The 22,897-nt window shown below is 31.0% G+C and overlaps 1 protein-coding gene across 1 annotated transcript in view; it reads right to left on the bottom strand.

The window, feature by feature from the left end:
* The window catches only part of LOC127735677 (TBC1 domain family member 14-like), a 38,392-nt gene extending 16,252 nt beyond the window's left edge, over window positions 1–22,140 (bottom strand). Inside the window, exons 1-5 of the mRNA XM_052245933.1 lie at window positions 20,483–22,140; window positions 7,673–7,894; window positions 6,690–6,772; window positions 4,367–4,484; window positions 2,800–2,906 (exon numbers count right to left, since the gene is read on the bottom strand). Of these exons, the coding sequence (XP_052101893.1) occupies window positions 2,800–2,906; window positions 4,367–4,484; window positions 6,690–6,772; window positions 7,673–7,894; window positions 20,483–21,636 (1,684 nt within the window). The 5' untranslated portion in view covers window positions 21,637–22,140. The remainder of the gene's footprint in view (window positions 1–2,799; window positions 2,907–4,366; window positions 4,485–6,689; window positions 6,773–7,672; window positions 7,895–20,482) is intronic.
* Window positions 22,141–22,897: the final 757 nt, after the last annotated feature.

Below are 22,897 nucleotides of genomic sequence, written 5' to 3' on the forward strand. Positions count from 1 at the left end.
AGTACAATTTCATAAAGATCCATACACTTACAAACAAGTTATTGTCATGAAACTAGAAAAATGCTTGTTTTTTGCCCCTTTTTGGCCCCTAATTCCTAAAATTTGGAGACAATTACCCCCAAAATCAATCCCAGCATTCCCTTTGTGATATGGAACCTTGTGGAACAATGTCAGAGAGATCCATACACTTACACACAAGTTATGTCTGGAAGTTACAAAAATGCTTATTTTTGGCCCCTTTTGGCCCCTAATTCCTTAACTGTTAGTACCATAACCCCCAAAATCAATCCCCACCTTCCTTTTGTGGTATTGAACCTTATGGTAAAATTTCAATGAGATCCATTTACTTAAACTAAAGTTAGAGTGCGAAAACTAATGTGTATTCGGACGAAGACGCCGGACGACGACGACGACGACGACGACGCCAACGTCATACCTATCTACGACCACAAAAATTTTTTTGCGGTCGTATAAAAAGCAGAATACATACAGATATAGTTTAATCTAGTGTAATTTTTAAATAAAATTTTTAAATATAGGTGTAATTAAAACATTAAAAGAATTCATGACAAAAATCTCTTTTATTGTTGATCTTGTAATGCTGATCATTTTGTCTGTTTAGTTTCTCTCTGTCTTCTTTATTTTTTGCTCAAAACACAAAAGAGGTTAAAAAAAAATCCTTATTTAGGGACAATCACTCCTAAAAAGAATGACAGTCTACTAACTATATCACCAAAATTTGACTTGTTTGTAGATCTTGCCTTGCTGATTATTTTTGCTATGTAAAGTTTCTATTTATTGATTCTTATTTTTATCATTTAAGGCAAAATGCAAAAAAAAATGGTAAAAATAGTCATTAAAGGGCAATAACTCCAATAGGGATTTGTCAGACGATTTCCTCCATGTTATCTTATAAGATTCCCCAATGATGATTGTGGCCAAGTTTGGTTAAATTTGGTCCAGTAGTTTCAGAGGAGAAGATTTTTGTAAAAGTTAACGGATGACAACGACCAACGACGGATGCCAAAGTGATGAGAAAATCTGACTTGGCCCTGAGGGCCAGGTGAGCTAAAAATTAATAAACTGAAAAACTTAACATGCATCTTCTCTATAAAGACAATAAGAAATTTTTTATCAAATAATTTAAAGGAGTTTTTCATATGGTTTTAAGGGATAAAGCATATTTACACTAGTTAATATTGGAATTTGAGAGATTTAATACTTTTCAAGGATATGACATTATTTTTAGGGATAAATGATATTTACATTAGTTCAAAGAGAATTGATTATTTGGACTTATTTTCAGCAATATCTGATGCAGACTTTATTTGATCTAAATACATAAAGATACCCTAAACTACTGTTCCAAAATGTCTGAAGTAAAAACAGACCAAACCTATAGTGTTTGTTTTATTGGTATTTCCTTTAGAAATGTTTTGTGTTTTGGAGCTTTACAGGATTTTAGATCATGCCTTGATCAATTTGTGTCATACAGTGGTCATTTTTTAAGGGTCTTGGTGGCCTAAGTGGTCTAAGTAGTTCTCATTCCCTAAACTATTTTCTAATTATATATAGGCAAACTTTGATATTTTTTTTTCTAATGATCTGCACAAAATTATATCCTTCTATGTAATGTCATGAAATAGCAACCCAAGAAAGCAGTATTGAATTTGATGTCATTATTGAATTCTTATCAATAATTGAATAAAGAGCTTTTGGCTGTTCCAAAATTGATGGTGGTGGTGGTGGTGGGGGTGGTGGGGGTGGTTTGGGGTGGGGGTAATAGCAGGCACTCAAAGGAGTAGAGCCAGTAACCCCAATAAACGGCCCTGTAAATGTACATTTTTTTTTAATTCAATTGTTCAAGTAAATTCACTATGTTTGTATTGCTAAATGTATAATTTTTGAAAGTATAATAAGAAAAAATGTATATCTGCCTCATATGTTATAAATATTTTAGCCTAAAAAAGGTATAGATTTCATTTTAGTCCATTTTCCTAGAAATTCATCATCTTTTTCAACCTTATTTCATGATTGTGTATGTGTAGCTACCACTCACCCATTGACATTTTGGTTAAAAAGTAAAGAGTATGGCACATTTAAAATATTTTAGCAAAAATAATTGTGGGCAAGGGGTGGCGCCACTGATAATTTTCAGAAAACTGACATAAATTTCACCAAACTATGCCAAAAATCAGGCATTCACAAATTCACCTACATTCATGACGTCACAAATACATCACTAATGATGTAATTGGTGAAAAATATTTTATAGTGGAAACAATTGGACATTTTAACATATGTTTTAATATAATTTTCACATCATCATCGCAGTTAAAAAATTTAAGATTCTTAGGCCAACATTATGACTCCTTTATATATTGTGGGTGGTTGCATTTTCCTTAGAATTTTGTACAATTTAAAAAATTAAAATTATATATCATGCATGATTTGGGTCTAAAAAAGTGCCTCCCTCCCATGCCCACCATGTATTTAATTCTGGAACATCCCTAAATACAAACAACACATTGATCATCATGGTCAGAAAAGGTATCTGCTTTAAATTAAGAAACAATCATCAATAATTAGTTCTGTAAAACAGAGGTTTCAACTTTTACAGATGTTCTGTTTAGTCCATAAAAACTGACCAACAAAACATAAATTTTCTATGGATTTGATATCAAAAATTTTAGAAACCATAGAACCCAAAAAAGAAATTTATAGGCACTTATAAATGGATTTAGTATAAGTTACTTTTTAATGACTCTTTGCATCTGACCATTTGTATTTAAACATTACCTTTAGTAACATTGAGATCATTTCCAAATGCTAGCTGCCACACTCTTCCTCGAACATTAGTTGGTATTCCATGCCACCATAACTCTCTTGTTTTCTTTTGTGATTTCCTGAGAAAAATGTACAAAAACACCTATTGTGTAAGCCCTGGGTTTGAATTGTTTCACATTTTGACATGCCAGTGCCTTTTATAGCTTAATACTATTCAGTATGGGTTTTGCTCATTGTTGAAGGCTATTCAGTGCATTATAAATGTTTTACATCCTCATCCTTTGGAGTTTCGTGGTTAGTTATCTCATTGGAAATTATACCACATCTCCTCATATATATAAATTTGTATGAGAAATTGAAAGCAACATTAATCAATACTTTAGCCATAATTCACCTTTTTTTAAAATAAATCCTGTAAGAAGTTTCTTTACATTTAAAAAAAAATGTGATTTAGTCTTGTAGGTGTCGATTGCTTAAGATGAAGCAGAAAAGACTTCATATTTCCAAGTTAAAAAATCTATATATAAATCATCATGAAGTGTCCATTACAAAGTTTTTTTCTGTTTTCTTAAAATATTCACAATTTAAAAGTTCAAAATCTTATGGTACATGTTTTTCAAAATACATCCGTACCAGTTTCCTTAATTCAGAAATCCTATTATTCAGTATTATAAGTTAAGTAATTACTAATATATCTTTGCATTTGATATGTACTTAATTCTCCTATCCTTAGAAATCAATCAAATTACATGAGGATAATGGCTGAGTAAATAACTTATGTATCTAATGCAGCTTAACCTATGCTGACTCAAAAAAGAAACAATTGTTTACATCCACTTTATTTGAACTTTGTCTCATTGGCAATTATACCACATCGCCTTATTCTCATGCAGGAAATATATTGTAAAAATATTTCATAAGTGTTCAATAATTAAAGCAGTGGTATTTTTAGAAAATTAATTCTGAATCAAACTGACTAACCTATCTTTTTACTTTCACTTTCCTTGTTTATTTTGTATCTTTCAAAAACATTCAAAAAAGGTTGTCAACAAAATGAAGTATATGATCTGCAATACTGCACAATTTGTTGCAGATTATATTAAGTTTGGATGATTGTTATTAATGTGGATAAGCAAAAGAGCCATCTTATCATGCAAGTCCCACATAGATAATAACAGATGGCAGGGTTATTTAATGAAAATATGGGAGAGTAGGAAAGGATTTCAAAAAATCTCTCTTAACTTCCATACTTTCATTGAGTAATTTGCATACATCAAATTGACATACAACATTAAATGTCAAAAAAAAATCTTCTCTACCTGCCCTCCCACATCTATTTTGATGGAATAGCCCTTTATAAAAAAATAACTACAAAATCAAACAGAAATGTTTTGGTGATTCTTAATAACTTACTCCTTGTTTTTAAAGAATACATTTAGTAGGTTTTAAATTAAACTTTTGAAGTACAAATTCCCTTATTAGAGAACATACACTATTATGTAATATAAGTGTACAATATATGATTTTAATTATGACATAATGAATACATGTTGTTAACAACAAAATGCTTTTAACATACATAGTTTCCCAATTTGGTAATATTTCATCTGTCCATCTTTTAGCTGCACAAACGACTTTGTCCTCATTTTTCAATTGTTGTTGCTTTTGTTTTTTCTTCATCTTCATATCCTTCAATTCTAAAATAACAACCAATAAAAATATCAATTTACATGATGATTAATTAAAGTACTAAAAATTAATAACAAGCATCGTTGTCATAAAGTAGAATAAATTTAAATTGTAATAAAAAAAGTAAAAAAAACAAAACAATCCTAAACATTTCATTCACAACATTTTAACAAAGATAGATATTCCAGCAGCCTGTTTCATCTCTTGTATAATATATTTTTACACTTTTGTAATGATATATATCCAATTGCTTTTCATTATAATCTACTTACTTTGTGGAAAGTTTAAATTCATTAAAGACCGCCTTAGGGCCTTCAACAATAAGCAAAACCACAGTGTCTATTGGATCAAAATTACCATTTTAACTGTTGATGAAAAAACCCACCTTGACTGTATTTACATAAAATCAAGAGTATGTGTCTATAAAACATAACATCCCACTCATACTATAATTTTTCCATGTTCAGAGAACCATGAAATTTGGGTCAAACCCCTAGTTTGGCATATAATTTTAAAAGTTCACATCATAATGAACGCATGTACTTTGTTTCAATTTGATTTGAAAACAACTGCATACTACCTTAAAAAATCTTTACCCTTATATGGGATGAACGAACAGACAAAACAAGAATGTGTCCATAGTACACGGATGCCCCACTCGCACTATCATTTTCTATGTTCAGTGGACCGTGAAATTGGGGTCAAAACTCTAATTTGGCATTAAAATTAGAAAGATCATACCAAAGGGAACATGTGTACTAAGTTTCAAGTTGATTGGACTTCAACTTCATCAAAAACTACCTTGACCAAAAACTTTAACCTGAAACGGGAAAGTATCATTTTCTATGTTCAGTGGACCTTGAAATTTGGGTCAAAACTCTAATTTGGCATTAAAATTAAAAAGATCATATCATAGGGAATATGTGTACTAAGTTTCAAGTTGATTGGACTTCAACTTCATCAAAAACTACCTTGACCAAAAACTTTAACCTGAAGCAGGACAGATGCCGGACGAACGGACAGACTGACAAATGCACAGACCGAAATACATAATGCCTCTAGGTGGGGCATAAAAAATAACACCCTCCAACCTTCATTTCATAAAAATTTAGTAACCCAGGGCTGAGCAATGTAATCAAAACATCAATCAATTGCCTATTAAAACCACTTTGTTTTGTCAGTGTCTGGCAAGTTTGATAACTGCTGTGAATCTCATGATCATCTTGCCAAATCTGATCTTACACAAGAAAAAAATCATACAAAGTGACATAATAATGCATGGCATTTAAAATAAAATTAGAAAATATAGAAACTATAAAATAATCTGTTAAAATAAATGATTCCATTATGCATACATGTAAATTCACTTGTTCAAAGTGTTGTGGGTATTTATTTAGGCTAAAACAATCCTTGATTCAGGATTTTCATGAGGGAATATTTTTTTGTATTATAAAGCAACAACCTGAACACATTCATTACCTAGAATGATGGAAAAAGATGTTTTCTAGCAATAAAAACTTCAAACAACCATTAATGCATATAACCTCTTAACATTTTTGTCCAAAAATATGTTTAATTGCAAATTATCGTGTGTCCCAAAAGGGGATTTTGATATAAAGTAAACATGAAAAGAATGTATACAGCTGCATTTAAGTAAAGAAATTACAAAAATCTTAAGGCTCTATGCAGTATGTATTTTACTCATTGCTGAAGTCCCTACAGTGACCTATAGTTGTTAATTTCTGTATCATTTGGTCTCTTGTGGAAAGTTGTCTCATTGGCAATCATACCACATCTTCTTATGTTAATATCTAAATGAGGACTAAATCTAGATAATATAAAATACAGTTTGTATCCAATATCAACTATTTCTTTTTACCATCTGAAATTGGTTGATCAAAAGATAAGGATTTCATGTAATTACAAATAGTATATACGGTCAAGACTTTTTGTTTGTCTGATAAGTCTGTCTGACTGCGCTGATTTAACATCAACATTGGTCATATTAGATGGCCATAATTACCATTCCTTGCAACAGATAAGGTATATTTTATAAACTTATATACACTCAGGGTAAAAGACAAAACATTTTCTACCTAGGGGCCCAACTTGCCACAATGAGTTTAACATATCAAGCACTACAGACATCTGAAGCTGAAATTTAAGGGCCAAGCCCAATTATAGTAGCTTTGGCAAGTATTTTTCTCCCCTACCCTTTTTCCTAGCAGCCTCTACCATTGCTTCATATTGTTGTCTATGTTTCTCTGCCTCCTCTGGATCTTTGGTTGGTAGATTCCTATCAATTAAAAGCTTAATTAGCAATCATATTACTTTGTTCTTCGGTTGGTAGATTCCTATCAAACAAAAGCTTGATTAGCTATTATATTACTTCGTTCTCTGCTTTTCTGGAATTTTAATCAAGTACAATCATCAAAGAGAGCATCAACATTATTCTTAAGGAAAAATCAATACCCAAGATGGAATGTTTAAGACATGGAAGATATTAATTATACTATCTTAGATTTTAAAATCTTTTATCATTCCACTTTCTCCATAATTGTCAGGGCTGTGCATTCTATTGCACACAACATATAGTAATAAATGCAACTGAAGAGAAAAAAATCAATTATTTTCATTCCTGTGACTCTAATAACACAAATTTACAATGCCATGTTTTTATTCATTAACAACTTTCAAATTATCATCATCATCATTAATTATTTTCATTTCTGCCTTATATATACTGTAATTATCATTTATTTAAATGTATGGTTTCTGGTTAATTTGTTCACATAATTTCAGGTTAGGAAAATCAAATATTGAAAATATAAACATTAGCAACATTAATTAGACATTATCAAGTGCTATATTCACGAGACTGTGTAGCAGTTTCCATAAAGACTTGTATACATCAAGGCTTAACAGTCATTGACTTTATGACAAAGAATTATTGTGAAAGTATTTTTATTTTTGGAGAAACAATTTTCATTAGTTCATGGTTAATCCAAACAACAAATTTTAGAAAATGTTCAACTAAGTTAATATTTTTTATTTATTTGAAATGTGCACTTTCTGGAATTAGAAATTCAGTACTAAAACTCCTGAAGAATTTTCTATGATTAACCACAATAATTTTAACTTCACAAATAATTGGTTAAGTACATAGACATTTTGTAACTGTCTGTATTAGACTTACTGTGGTCTATTCTCTAGAATCAGAGCAGTGGTAGACATGACTTCAATATCAGATTTTTTACTATTCTTTGGTTGAGCTACTGATCGGAGTTTGTTTTGGAATTCCTCGGTTATCTGCTGAGGATCTTTATCAGGAGCTTGCTTTGGTGGGATTCTCCCAAATAATTTCCATCCTTGTTCAGCATCATCTTCAGATTCTTTAGCTTTTCTTGAAAACAGATTTCTGAAAATAATGACCAATTGTATCTTATTATATGATTTTCTAAATTTTTTTCTAAAATAACATTATTGATTATGAATACAGAAGAAAGTGAGCTATGAATTTTGAAGTTTGAGCATTTAGTTTCACTGCAACAGTAACTTCTGTTATAAACAGTAACGCGTCTTCCTGTTGCTAGATTTTTGGCCAAAGTGACATCGTGTATATATATATATATATATATATATATATATATCTTTAAAGATATCTGTGGTTAACAATTTTCGCTCCATTAAACAAAAAGAAGTATACTGATGTTATTTGTATGCATAGTGTGCACAAAGTGATTCAGTTTAAAATCCATTTGGTGGTGATTTTCCATATTGCATGCTAGTGCATGGGTGAATCACTCTAAAATATTTCTGAATATGCATAAATATCATATGACCGAGGCATAAATAAATCAGAGAGCTATCACCCCAGGGTACCAGAAATAACCCTGTATCACAATTAATCCCTTGAAACCAGGAACAGTGATTTTTAAGAAGATCAAGTAATTGAGTGCACTACAGCACAAACAATATACTGTTTGTGTATTTTTTTTAGAGAAGGTTATTCTTGTTCATCCCAACCCATTCCTTAATTCTCTCCCTTTTTGCAACTTTTACATGGTCATATTATCTCTCTTATTTTAACTGTTTTTAAATGCATGTAAATTGTTTGACTTTCATGAATAACTTTATGGTTTATTTAACTGTAAATGCATTTTCTATGTATGAAAGCCTCAGGCATGAATCTTGATTATTATCTATAACATTCAAATTTTAACCAAGAGTATACAATGTACATACAATATTCTCTAGCCTAAAAATGCAGACATTCTTAAATTTTGACATTTCAGTGTTTTGTAATTCAAAATTTGTCTCTTCTCTAGTTTGTAAATGTTGTCTCTCTTTCATTAGAGTTTGCTGCATACCATAAATACATATTTAAAATAGTAATTTTTGTCTAAAGTGAAATCGGGATCTGTCGGAGAAATACTTGTAGACAAAAATAACATTTTAAAAATCCTTAAAGGGTTTCTTTGAACCCTGTGTTTTGTTTGCTATTGATGTTGTCAGATATGTCAGACAAAAGTATAATGTTGACTACCAAACACTTAGTTCATTTGTCATTAAATGACAGAAACAATGAAAAATCTTGAAACTTTTTCTTCATATACTTTTTCTAGAAGAAACATCTGTTCCAAGTTTCATAACATTTCATCAAAGTTTGACAAAACTTTTAATGTCTTAAAATTGAATCCCAGACTGAATTCAAATGTTAACTGCCTTTAAAAACTAAGTCCATCTATCAGTAAAATGCTGGAAAAATGAGAAGAAGAAAAAATCAGAATTTTGAATAAACATTATCTCTTAATCCCTTTTAAACTGTTGACACAGAGATATGTCAAGCTTTTATGTAATTTTTATAGTATAATGCAATTGTTGAAATAAATATGTAAACTATGCAAAACATTCATGTCAATGAACCATGATGAGGAGTCTAGACCATATAATCTCTATGGAAATAGGACTTGCCAATGCTTAGTCAACTGCATACCAAATACCATTGACCTAACACTAGTGGTTCCCCTGACCTAATCACAAACTTTAACATGTAAACCTAAGGAAAAGTTTCAGAGTCAATGGGCCATGACTGAGGGGGCTGGGCAAAATAATCTCCATGGAAATGAAATGTTTCAATAAAAATACAACAGCATACCAAATATCACTGACCTACCACTAGTGGTTCCCCTTAAATTGCCCTCTTCACAAACTAATATATAAAAAGATATTTTGTCAAGATTTTTTTCTAATATATTCAACAGTTGAACATGTAAACTAATTAGCTGTGACTATTTTGTATTATAAATTTTGTTACTTTCTGTCTGTTTACCCTGTTAATATATCATTATAAACTATTCACTACTAGTCATGTGTTTAAGATTCATTAGGCTATTTATAACTTAGTGCATCTATATCATCCATATCAAATACATATATACCAACCCAATCATAGGTTTGAACGTTGTTTTCAATTAAGACTTATATATATATATATATATATATATATATATATATATACAAGTAAAATTCAATTTCCTTTTATGATTGTCAATTTCCTAATTTAAATTGGTACAATCTTTTATGATACCTATTATGAAAACAAGACTGTGAATTTGCATCCTGTTTTATTAAGATTCACACTAACGGAATTCATAGATTTATCAATTTCATCCAAATAGTTTGTTCAACATTTTAATCATGCTAAAATGAACCTTCTGTTTTCATCTTTAAAAGGTGTAAAATTTAGTTAGGTTTAATACAGCTAAACTTCTCATCAAGACTCATTTTTTTAACTAAAGGATTTTCAAAACATTCTGCAACATAAAATGTGATTAAAATATATTTTAAAAGAAGCCTCATAGTCATTGTTTAAGGTCATTAGTTATTTATGACAATCATATATATATGTAACAGAAATGACTAAGTAAATAGCTCTACATCCTTAAGGCGAATTTGAACACTTGAGGTAACCAACTGCACTGTAATTTTCTATTTTGAAATGAATGATCAGTATTGAGAGCTTAACCTAGAACTTCAATCCCAGTAAAAGAGAAGGGGAAGGTGTCTCTATTTGAAAAGGAAAAAGAAATACTGATCTATATGATAATTTGGTAAAATCAATATTTTATCTATCATCATGAGATAATATGAGATGGTTAGATTGCTACTCAGAACCCTTTTTCTACTTGAAATTTTTTTTTAAAATACACATATTTTTTTAAACAAGAATTCTGTGAGTATTGCATGGTAATACATAGTCCCCTACTGGTTAAAAATTCATTGCATTGGAACAATATTCTAACTTAATCTATAACTTGTCATGGTGTAAACTATACAACAAATATCAAGTCAATATCTTCAAGCATGACGAAAAAAAGTGTTGAAAACTGATTATTTAAGTGATTTTTTCAAGTCCAAGGACCATAACTTTGCACAAAATCATCAGACCGAAACAAAATTCAAATTTTATCTGTAACAATTTTATCTGTAACTTGTCAGGATGAAACTATATAACAATTTTCGAATCAATATCTTCAAGCATGACGAAAAAAAGTGCGGAAAACTTATTATTTGAGTGAATTTTTTGAGTCCAAGGACCATAACTCTGCACAAAATCATCAGACTGGAACAAAATTCGAACTTAATTTGTAACTTGTCATGATAAAACTATATACTAATTTTCAAATTAAAGGGGCACTAGCTACGAGATATATAAAAAATATAAAATATGATTTATTTTTGTTCAATCATGAATGAAAGTGACATAGTGAAATTATATATCGCTTTTAGCAGCCAGTATGGTTCAATTTTGTCAAAATAAGCTAAGAAACATTGACGATGAATTATTCACTTGCAAGTGAATAATTTGACCTCATTGAATCTGTATTAATGTGAACTTCAATTTAACCCCTTAGCTAGAGATGGATACCGCATGCATTGTGAGTGTTCAATTATTTAAAGGAAAAGAATGTCAACATTGAAAGTGAAACAAAAGTAAATCATTTGATTGACCCACCAAAAATCATTCTTATACAGGTAAAAACGATGATTAACATATATTTTTAATCTTTAATATGAAATTAAACTGACCTAGAAAAATCCAATTGCACGAGTCTGCTATCTATTTATATCTTTATTTATGTTTATATTGCTTATATGGCAATCAGAGGTCAATGCGACAGTTAATTAGATGGCGTCTAGACTAAAATACACACGAAACGAAGCTACATATTATCGAGCCCATGTCCAGTATATTGTTTATTGTAGACTTTTTATGATTTGGATGAATGTTTTACATTGTTATAATTCAAATATGAGAATTTGAGTCAAATCAGTGAACATAAATTTGACAGCTAGTGCCCCTTTCATATCTTCAAGTATGATGAAAAAAAGTGCGGAAAACTTATTTATATTTGAGTGAATTTTCTAAGTCCAAGGACCATAACTCTGCACAAAATCATCAGACCGGAACAAAATTCAAACTTGATCTGTAACTTGTCGTGATTAAACAATATACCAATTATCAAATCAATATCTTCAAGAATGACCAAAAAAAGTGCGGAAAACTGATTATTTTAGTGATTTTTCTAAGTCAAAGGACCATAACTCTGCACAAAATCATCAGACCAGAACAAAATTCGAACTTTATCTGTAACTTGTCATGATTAAACAATACAACAAATATCAAATCAATATCTTCAAGCATGAAGAAAAAAGTGTGGAAAACTGATTTGCCGTACTGACGGATGGACAGATGGACGGAGTGCAAACCTAAAGTCCTCTTCGACTTCGTCGGTAGGGGTTTGGGACTAATAATAATCATGATGAAAATTTATATGCGCATCTTTTACTAAAGTATGAAAATTTACAACCTTTAATTAAATTATTTATTTGCTATTAATAAAAGCATAATGTGTTCATAATGCAAGTAAAAGTCCGGCACAAATTCCCCATGTCTGTATAATGCAGGCAGGAGTGGCTTCAGTCATTTGTGAAAGGAATGGTTAGGACTTAATAAAACTTGATATTTGGGCAGTGAATGCATTAAAAAAGTAGTCAAACTTCAAATTAACCTGAGTTAAGTAAAAGTTATAGAGAAAACAGACATAAAGAGGTATACAGTAAAACCTAAAAAAAATCCTACAATCTTAAATGATTTAATTCATGCTTACTAAAAAAATTAGCTAATTTCCTAATTTTAAACATGTTAAAGGGGCATAATTCTTGAACAACAAAAGTTAAATGGGTCAAACTCAATCTTTATCTGTAAATAGTGGTCCCTTACATTTCCACATGGACTAGAGACAGTGCTATAGTGTAACTTTTATTTGGGAAACAATGTCTCTTCATTGATGTTTATAGGGCTTTTTACATAATTTTAAGCATCTTTAATCAGAACTTATCTGTAATTTAAAGTGTCTTAAGGGTGAATATTAAAACATTATATGAAACTGTATTTATTTTTGTATTTAATTGTGCCAAAATTTGTCTCAAAATGATGAAACATCTATGTAAATCTATCAAGCAGGTGCAAGAAAATTTCAAATACACCTTAGATCTAATCAGTTTTGATCCTAGAAATTGAAAGTGCATAAACCATCAGAATCTATAAGCAATTTTAAATTGTAACTAAAACTGAAAGAACTTTTTTGCAATAATAAAAGGTCCAATAAGTATTTACTTTAAATTTTAAAACTTGTTTCAAACAATTTATTTGGTAAGACTGGTAAGAAAACCACAAGAATTATTACTTCCCCAACTTTTGTTATATCTATGATGGCAAATAATCCATCTTAATGTATTGCATGTTTACCAAACATCAATTTGTTGAACATGTAATTACAGACAAATATTGGACTCAATTATTTGTCTTCGTTTTTACCTATTTCCTTATTTTCTAAAGATTTTCTTGAGCATGACAATACTTCCATCAGTCTATTTCTGCAGTTTCCTTGTGTACGTGCATGTATTCAAATATTACTAACTTTTGTAAATTTAAGTCAGCTTTTAAATATCTATTTTACACAAGCTAGCCTATATAAAATTAAACTGGTCATATATAACCAAATTAAAATCTTAAACTTCTTGTGGACATTCAAAAGCCTTCGGCTGTCTAATTCACTATTCAGCCAGTTATTTAACAAATGTGTAACTGTTGTACTGACTTTCAATGTACATGTGTATTCCATCTCAGAGATATCACAAGATATGTTAGTCTAACCAACAATTTGATCTTATTCTAATTTACAAATATGTGTAGATTTGGGACCATGAAAAATCAGAATTCAACAAGGACTTGCAAATTAAATACTTCTTAAATATAACAAGATGACAATAAAAAGTGAGGAAAATTGATTATTTGAGTGAATTTTCTAAGTTCAAAGAGCATAACTCTTCACAAAATCGTCAGACCGGAACAAAATTTGAACTTGATCTGTAACTTGTCATGATTAAACAATACACCAAATATCAAATCAATATCTTCAAGCACGAAGTAAAAAAGTGTGGAAAGCACGAAGTAAAAAAGTGTGGAGAACTGAATTGCCGGACTGACGGATGGACAGACAGACGGACGGAGTGCAAATCTAAAGCCCCCTTCGACTTCGTCGGTAGGTGACTAAAAAAAAAGGCCTATCACAATTATTCAATTCTTTTGTTTTAATGCATCCTTGACCTTCAAATGTTTGACTTGGAGCTTTCCTGATGGAGGTAAATCCAAAAACGCATCTCACACTCACAACATTTATAGTGTTATTTTCATTTCAAGGTACACAATAATATAAAAGACAGTAACAATGCCTACAATTTGTTCCTCCTCTTTTTATGCGATTCATTTCTACAAATGACATTGAACCAATTTTTTTGACAACAAATATACATGTACAACTGTACACATCCTTTCAAAATGGTTCTTTCCTCCAAGTTTGTTTTTAACTTTTAAAAAATTGAAAGAAATGAACATGTACAAAATACTTATGCATCAGCATGTCCATGAAGCATTAATGTTTCCATGTTTATTTTAATTACAAGACAAATCATGCACTTGCATGTTGAATCAAAGCACCAAAGGCGCTATAGGCAGTTAATTAAAAAAATCAAAGGTAAACTTGGCAGAAGTTAAGATGAATATAGTGGAAGAATGGATGAAAATATTTTTCTCTAATTCTTCGTCAATTTATCCCTTTCTGCACCCATTGTATAAAAAAATTTAATCAACGTGTGGTTCATTTGATCTCAGTTCTTCATTGGTTAAAATCCGATTATGACGTCGAATTTCTGTATGTACCTGTCCATAGTGAGGACCCAGTAATTTGGTGATTGTTGATTGTTGCTGTATATCATATTTATTTTTCATAATTGTTTTGTACATAAATCAGGCTGCTTTAGTTTTATTGTTTTACATTTGTCATTTCGTGGTCGTTTATATCTTACTATGCAGTATAGGTTTTGCTAATTGTTGCAGGCTGCATGGAGGAATATTCTTTTCAGAATAATAATTTCAATTATGGTGTCCAACAGTGGTGTATGGTTTAATTCCACTATGTACTAGAGTTTGAATATGCCATATTAGCGCTTTTAGTTGGATCAGCTGGTGCCACTATGCACAATTATCAAATCATACCTGAAACTATCTGAAATGGTGTAATTTCCTTGTATACTAGTATTACAAGAAATGCTGATGTTATTATAATGGCCTAGCAATGATGCAACATATATTTTTGAAGGCTGTACGGTTGCCTGTAATTGCTTACATCCACTTCATTTGAATTTTGGTGGATAGTTGTCTCATTGGCAATCATACCACATCTCCTTATTTTTATAATAATTACACATGTCTAATCTATAATAAGCTATTAACACAACGTAATGTTTTGCCTATTTGTTATTTTGATAATGCAAATGTTCAATTAAAATAGTAATACTTTAACATGTAAGTGATATTCAAAGTCAATGAACCATGACTGAAGGTACAAGGCTAAACAATCTCTATGGAAATGAAAGGTGCCAATGCTTGTTCAACTGCAAACCAAATACCATTGACTTTTCATAAGTCGTTCCCTTTAAACAAACCTTAACACAAATTCAATTTCTAAGTCAATGAACCATAATGAGGGGGTGGGGTTATATAATATCCATGGAAATGAAACTTTTGAATACCAATACGTTCGCATACCAAATAGCTTTGACTTAAGATTACTGGTAATTTTAAACTGACATAATCATAATAATCACAAACTCATTCATGTAAACTAAGTAAAAGTTTCAAAGTCAATAGATCATGCATATGACTGAGGGGTGAGGACCAAATATCCTCTATGGAAATGAGACGTACTAATGCTTCTACACCTACATGCCAATTATCATTGACCTACCACTATTGGTTTCCCTAATACTAACCTAATCGAAAACTAATAAATGAAATTTCAAAGTAACATAAGTTTCCAAGTAAAAAGAGCATGATTGAGGGGGCGGGGCCAAATAATCTCAATGGAAATTAGAAATGAAAAAGTTTATACAACTGCACACCAAATATCATTGACCTACCACTAGTGGTTCCCCCTAAACTGACCTAATCACAAACATATACATGTAAACTATGCAAAGTTTCAAAGTCAATAGACCATGACTAAGGGGGTGGGGCCAAATATTCTCTATGGTAATGAGATGTGCCTATGCTAACACAACTACTTACAAAATGTCATTGACCTACCAGAAACCAGACCTTATCACAAAATCACAAACTAATACATTGTTGATTCCGCCAAAACAGCATGCCTATATATATATATATGTCTCACTTTTTGACTCTGTCAAGGCATGACAAAAATTGCAACAAATTTAATACAAATATTTTGTCCATCTTTTTAATATTCTTCATTTCTTAGATATATCAATGCTGCGTTCACACATAATTCGAATTCGATTCACATTATTAACTGATTTGAATTAGTTTAATACGCATTCGAAACGTTTAATGTCCAAAAGTAAATTCTACTTGGAATTGCAATACACGTCAAAATCGCTTTACTGTGAATGCAGGGGTTCAAATTAACATTTGGTACTGGACAGTCCAAGACCTTTGACACTCCAAACTGATTAAAGGTCCACAACCTAAATTCCAGGTCCTGCTTTTACTTGAAATAGTTCATAACTCAGTAAGATAATTTAATGTGCTTTTGGTGTTAAGTTAGCTTGTTTCATTGTCAGTGTCACTGTCGTTTAACATGTTTAATAATAAATGTAATTGTCTTGTATATTAATTTATGAATTCAAATAATCTTTTTTTTTGTATTAGGAAGGCTGAGGGAGGTTGAGGGTATCACTGTGGGTGGGTGTGTTGTCTCAACAATTGATTATTTATTACTAATTATACCATTATATTAAACAGTTCAAATTCAAAACTGTTTAAGTGTATCATATCTAGTTGCACTATATATTATATTAGCTAGTTCCTCTGTGAAAATAAAGTAAGAAACTTCCAGATTTGTATAGGCCCTTCAAAATTGAGAAGAAATTACCTCATGGAATTGTAGTAATATGTTAAAACAATAAAAACATCTACATGTAATATCAATATTTATTAATGATAAGGAAAATACTGTCACATTTTATTGGTTTTTGACATGAAAATTTGTGAACTAAAAGTAATTTTGAGTTTCTGTATAAAATATTTCCTGCTTTTTCTTTCTTTTCAATATATCTTTGGTTTTCAATTCTAGAGTTTATATTTCATCATGATAGATGTTTTTTGTCTCATGCCTGGAATTATTATATTTTTATTGTATTTGATCGGCAAACCCGGAATTACCCTTATCCGCCCCCGGAATTAGATCCGGTATTATAATTGTCTTCATTTCCGGTTTATGGCATCCATTGTTTTTCAATGTTGTTTTTGTCAGTCAGATACGATTTACTCGGATTTACACATAACATGTTGGCGATTTTCGGTATAAAGCTAGCGGTTGAACAAAATGATTATTATCAGAAATCACCAAATTTAAAACGTCCTTGATTTACGTTTTGTCGATGAAGTTAAAATTACCGCCAACTGAGACTTCAACTCCGTGTCATATTAGTCACAGCCGTTATACAATATTCCTGCGCTTTGTGCCATTTGGCAACTGTAAACGACTTGTAATTAGAGATTTTCGGCGATGAAATAATTCATGCAATTGTTCTTTGACATCTTGGCCAAAAGCACAGGGGATAATAAACTACATAAGGATTTCTATTGAGCACTACTTCCTATGTGCAACTTCAAAACTTTTGGGTGGTTCGACGATCATTTAAGGTTTTTCTGGTCATATTTTTTGTATTCCAGAATTAAAAGTATGAAAAAAGTGTTCAATTAGTTATAAATAACATAATAGCCAGTCAGATAATAACAATGGCACATATTTCAGCATTTATTGGGTAGAACACAAATCTAGGGTGCTCGCATAAAGCAGCTTAACTGCTTAATAAAACCAAAACTTATAAACAAATTTTGTTTAAGAGTTACCTTTCTTTGTCCATTCCAAAATTCAAATCCATGTATAAATGTACTACATGTACATGTATAATGTTTTATACTGAGAATATAAAAATTACTTAAATAATGAATTATGAAGTTCAAGTACATGTAAGACTGTATGTTAAAAATAATTATATATCAGACTTAATATCACATTATGTGTGATAGAGCATAAATTTTCTTATCTTCTTGTAATAAAATTGTACTTGTATATATTGTAACACAAATCAGTAACATTATAATATTTATGTGTGTACATGTACTAGTACATCAATCCTGAATGGTGGGGCTTATTACAACCCTTACATGTATGAGGATAAAAAGCAGAAACACTTTTTTTCCTTTTGCGCCTATATGGTAAAATACCTGTTAAAACTATTTCTTTATGGGAGGATAGTCTTGGACATTTGGTTAATTGGCCCACATGCATGCACATCATCAATACATAAAAAGTAATTAAAATTTCACTAAAGTAGACATTTCAATCACCAGTAGCAGATATCAATGGAATTTTGTAGTCCTGTTTAGTTGGTAGTTTCTATAAAATGTATATCTCTGAAGCATTGACAAATCTGGGGGTTGAGGATTGAAGCAGAGAATGACTTCATTAGATGGCAGAAATTTGTAATTCAGAAAATCTTTCACATGACCTCAATATACATGTACATGTAATATAAATAGTCCAAAGTCTTGTGTTTTGAGTTTTGAATGACACATTTCAAAGGATTCTGGAGGAGCCAATCTACATTTGTACCTGGCTTGTAAATGTATTTCATTGTTTTGAATCTAAACATGACACATACAACATGTACTTTGTACATTTGTAGCATTCTTCATGTTGTTCATGAAGAAATGTCAAATGCCCTTCAAATTTCACAAATCCCAAATAACCATTATTTTCATCCCAAACATGGGGTGCCACTTTTAGTGAAAATGTTTGCAAACATTGTATGAACATGATAAATGATGATAAACAAAAATTCAAAACTCTGAAATGAAAATAAAATCCTAAAATAATATTTACCTCAACCTGTTAACTTCTTCATTCCTTCAAATTTTTGTATCATTGAATCCATAATGACTTACAATTTTAACTAAGAAATATTTGAGAAATACATGTAGATAATAAAAGGATCCTTCTGCTGAACATTCATGACATTACTAAAATATGACATTGTACACAACTTAACATGTATACAAGTGTTTTTAAAACAGGAAACAACTACAAGTTTTCCTTCCTTATAAAGTGTGCATGTACATGTAACAGGGTTTACACACAATACAGTAAATCTTCACTGACCAGTCATCCCAAGCTATATCTACAATGTACATGTACCATCCATTCCCAGTGAACTTTAACTTTATGAGTTCAACAGCAACATACAGGTGAAAGATTTATACATGTACATCATGTACATGTACTTTTACAATAGGCATAAACTCACTGTATTAATGAAAAATGCCATGCCTAAATGTAACCTGTTCTGTGCACATTTTGTCATTTGAATCATCAATTGTGAATTGTTTGAACATACTGAGAACAAAATCTCACAATTGGGATAAACTGTGAAATGTATGACAATTGGTTTTAATTTCTTTTTTATAGGGGGGGGGGGGGGGGGGGGGGGGGGGTTAATTCTAAGGGTTTAAACAGTAAAATGCATACAACTGTATTCATGTTAACAGATTTCTCTTGTATAAAAGAATAATACATAAAATGTACAAGCACATCATTTATATTGCTAACATGGACAATTTACATGTACAGAACCATGATGGAAGTTTGCATTTACTTATTTTATGGTTGAGAACTGTCTTTGATAAATGTGCATGTACATGTACGAGTAGCATAAGTTAAGACACATATACTGTTTCTTGAAAGATTGTTATAGTTTGCTCAACGTCCAGTGGCCAATATTTCATGAATATTCACTATTCAGGATGAGAAAAAATTAACAATTAATGCAATTATTTTGCAATAGGTATATATACATGTAAGTCGAACAGGATGAAGATGAGAATTTGACTGCCACTGGCATGACCGGAAATGAATGTACATGTATGTGTACAAATGTATGTTGGAAAGGGATCAAAAATTTTGCTCTACAACCGACTACCTACATGTAATGACCTTAAGGGGGTCTCTCTCTCTCTACACAGCTTTTAATTTAATGTCCTACTTCAGACCAAACATGGCTGCATACTTATACACATACATGTACATGTATATACATGTATGTACATTTTACATACAGATGGTTAAAAAACACCCCGTTTTTAGAATTAGAGCTTGGCATGTTGTTAAGACATTTGTCTATTGTTGAAAGCTGTATATTGACCGTAAGAATTTTTGAGTGTTTGTATTTGGTTGCTGTATCATTGACTTATACTCATTGCCCGCATCTCCTTTAATTCCTATAAAATCTTTCTTTTTAACAACTTAATTAGAGAAAGAAAATATACATAGAAATTGAAGAAAAACAATCATACCTGGTTAAAAAATCTGACACAGATAATCCTTTCTTTTTAGATTTAGAACCTCTGTCTTCAAACCCACTATCCTGAGATGGGTTCTTTTTTCTTTCAAAAGAATTTCTGGAATGTAAACTGATCTCCATAAATTCCCCATCCCCAGTATCAATGCAAAGTCCAGTTCCATCACAACCTTCATCCATAGAGGCTGCTGATATTGAAAAATCTGTACATGTACTAAGACTAGAAAGACTTGTAGTATCATTGAATGTCCGAAGTAAGGAATCTCCAGTATTTAAACGAGGCATACACGTATCATTTTCAGAATTATTCAATGATAATTGATCTTGGTCTTTATTCTTGCCTAAACTGAGATACAACAAGGAGTCACTTTCTCCACCAAGACTAGATGTGTCATTCACTTGTATACTGAATTTAACACCACCATTTTCATTCAAAATTGTTTCTGTTGAAGAACTTAAATCATGGCTATCTTGTTCATTCAAATGGTCATGATCAGGTCTACTTGTATTTTGTGCATTTTGAGTATTAGAATAATTTGCATGACTTGAGCTTTCTGCTACAAGTTGTTTTGTTGTTGGAATATATACCAATTTTTGCTGCATATTACTAGTCACTGAGGAAAATTTTGTTTCATCTTCATTGATATTGATAGGCATATCCTCTGTTAATCTAATGGGTGAAATAATTAATCCTGAATCAACAGGTTTCAAAGTGGACTTTGCTTCTTTCCCATCACTGTCACAATCGTCTGTATTATCATATGCTTCTTTTTCATCATCATTATAAATTTCCATTTTGTCAAATGACCCCTGCGAATCATCTATGTTTTGAGCATCTATTGGACATAGACTTTTGGAAGGAGAACTATCATCACCACTGGAAATGTCTGCACTTTCATCTAAGCGTTTTATTAAAAGATCTCTTTCATAGTCATTGCGGAGAGATAAACTGAATTTCCCCTTTTCAACCTCCTTGTGAATTAGTTTGTTCGGATTTGAATTCACAAATGACACTGAATCAGTTGGCCCCATATCTACTTTTGAATTAACTAAATGAAAACTAGATGTTGAATCTGTGTTCTCAGACATTCCAATGCGCATTTTTGTTCTATTTTCGAGATGGTCAAAAGAATTTTGGAAAATTCCCATTATAATCAAACGTTTTACAAAGGTAATTCATAGTTGTTTGTGGTTTGCTCAAAGAACATCACGCTAAAATAAACATTCCTCTTTCCTTAAGAAATGCCAACGGTTGTCGGGTATGCTTCAGAATCTTTACAACTTGCGACAGAGTAGTGCCAAAATATCTTATTTAAACTCACGCTTAAAAATATGATATAAATACAGTGTCTGTGACACTCGATTTTCTTTATAAAGTCCATGTTTTGTTGTTATATTCAGATGTTTTTGTTGTTCCTCCCATTTTTGACAGATCAAGGTCCGCCATGTTTGTGCGATATGTAAATTAGGGGGTGTATCGTAAGGGCAGTTTTAGCATTGCAAGGATCGGGTAATGGTAGATCTTGTTTAGTTTTAACTAAGGATAGAACAAAGAAGTCGATTACACTGAGTCTTTTGTCATAGGCACTCCCAGAGATGCAAAATCTGACCTAACAGGTTGGCCTCCCAGAATGCATCAGAAAAGCTGAAGTCAACAACGGTTGGTGGGGATATTTTTCCGGATTAGAACTGGAAACATGATAAAGTTCAAAAATAAAATACCTTTAAATACATGAAATACATTGTTTATTACAGATAAATCTTTTCCGTTTCCTAATAGAAACAAAACACACAATTTAAAAAATGGAAGAAAAACACACACACACACACAAAGGGCTTGTCTTTAGCCTGGGAATAGGAAATAATACTTATATATTATGTCCCAGCTTTAGCATAACTGAGTTCATATAATAATTATATTATTGTTGAAAATTTCACCTGCTATGTTCTTATTAGGTGTTCTTTTCAAATACATTCATTCCTGATGATAAGCTCTACTGAAAAAATCTTTTCACTCAATATCCCAAATTTAGGAAAAGAGGTAAGAAAATAGGCTTGCTACTATTTATACCTTTCTTTTATTTATTTCTTACTAATTTATATGTTTACTGAAATCTGCCATGAAACGGATGCCCCAGTACACTGATTGCCTTTGCAGATGTCAATATAATAACAATCTCTTAGTTATAGCAGTAAAATTGTTAAAGGGATAAAATTGAAAAAAAAAAGAAAATTAGGAAGGGACATGTAGCAAGTCTAGTAAGAAAATGATCATTGTCCTTTAGCTTCACATTACACTAATACATGTTACATGTCCTCTCACTAAATAATTCAAAGTTTTATGACTATGTTGAACACATCTTCATCTCATCAAATTTGAAATAATAGATACAATAGATACATTTAAGTC

This window comes from Mytilus californianus, unplaced genomic scaffold, assembly GCF_021869535.1.
Source record: "Mytilus californianus isolate M0D057914Y unplaced genomic scaffold, xbMytCali1.0.p SCAF_3, whole genome shotgun sequence".
Lineage (NCBI taxonomy): Eukaryota > Metazoa > Mollusca > Bivalvia > Mytilida > Mytilidae > Mytilus > Mytilus californianus.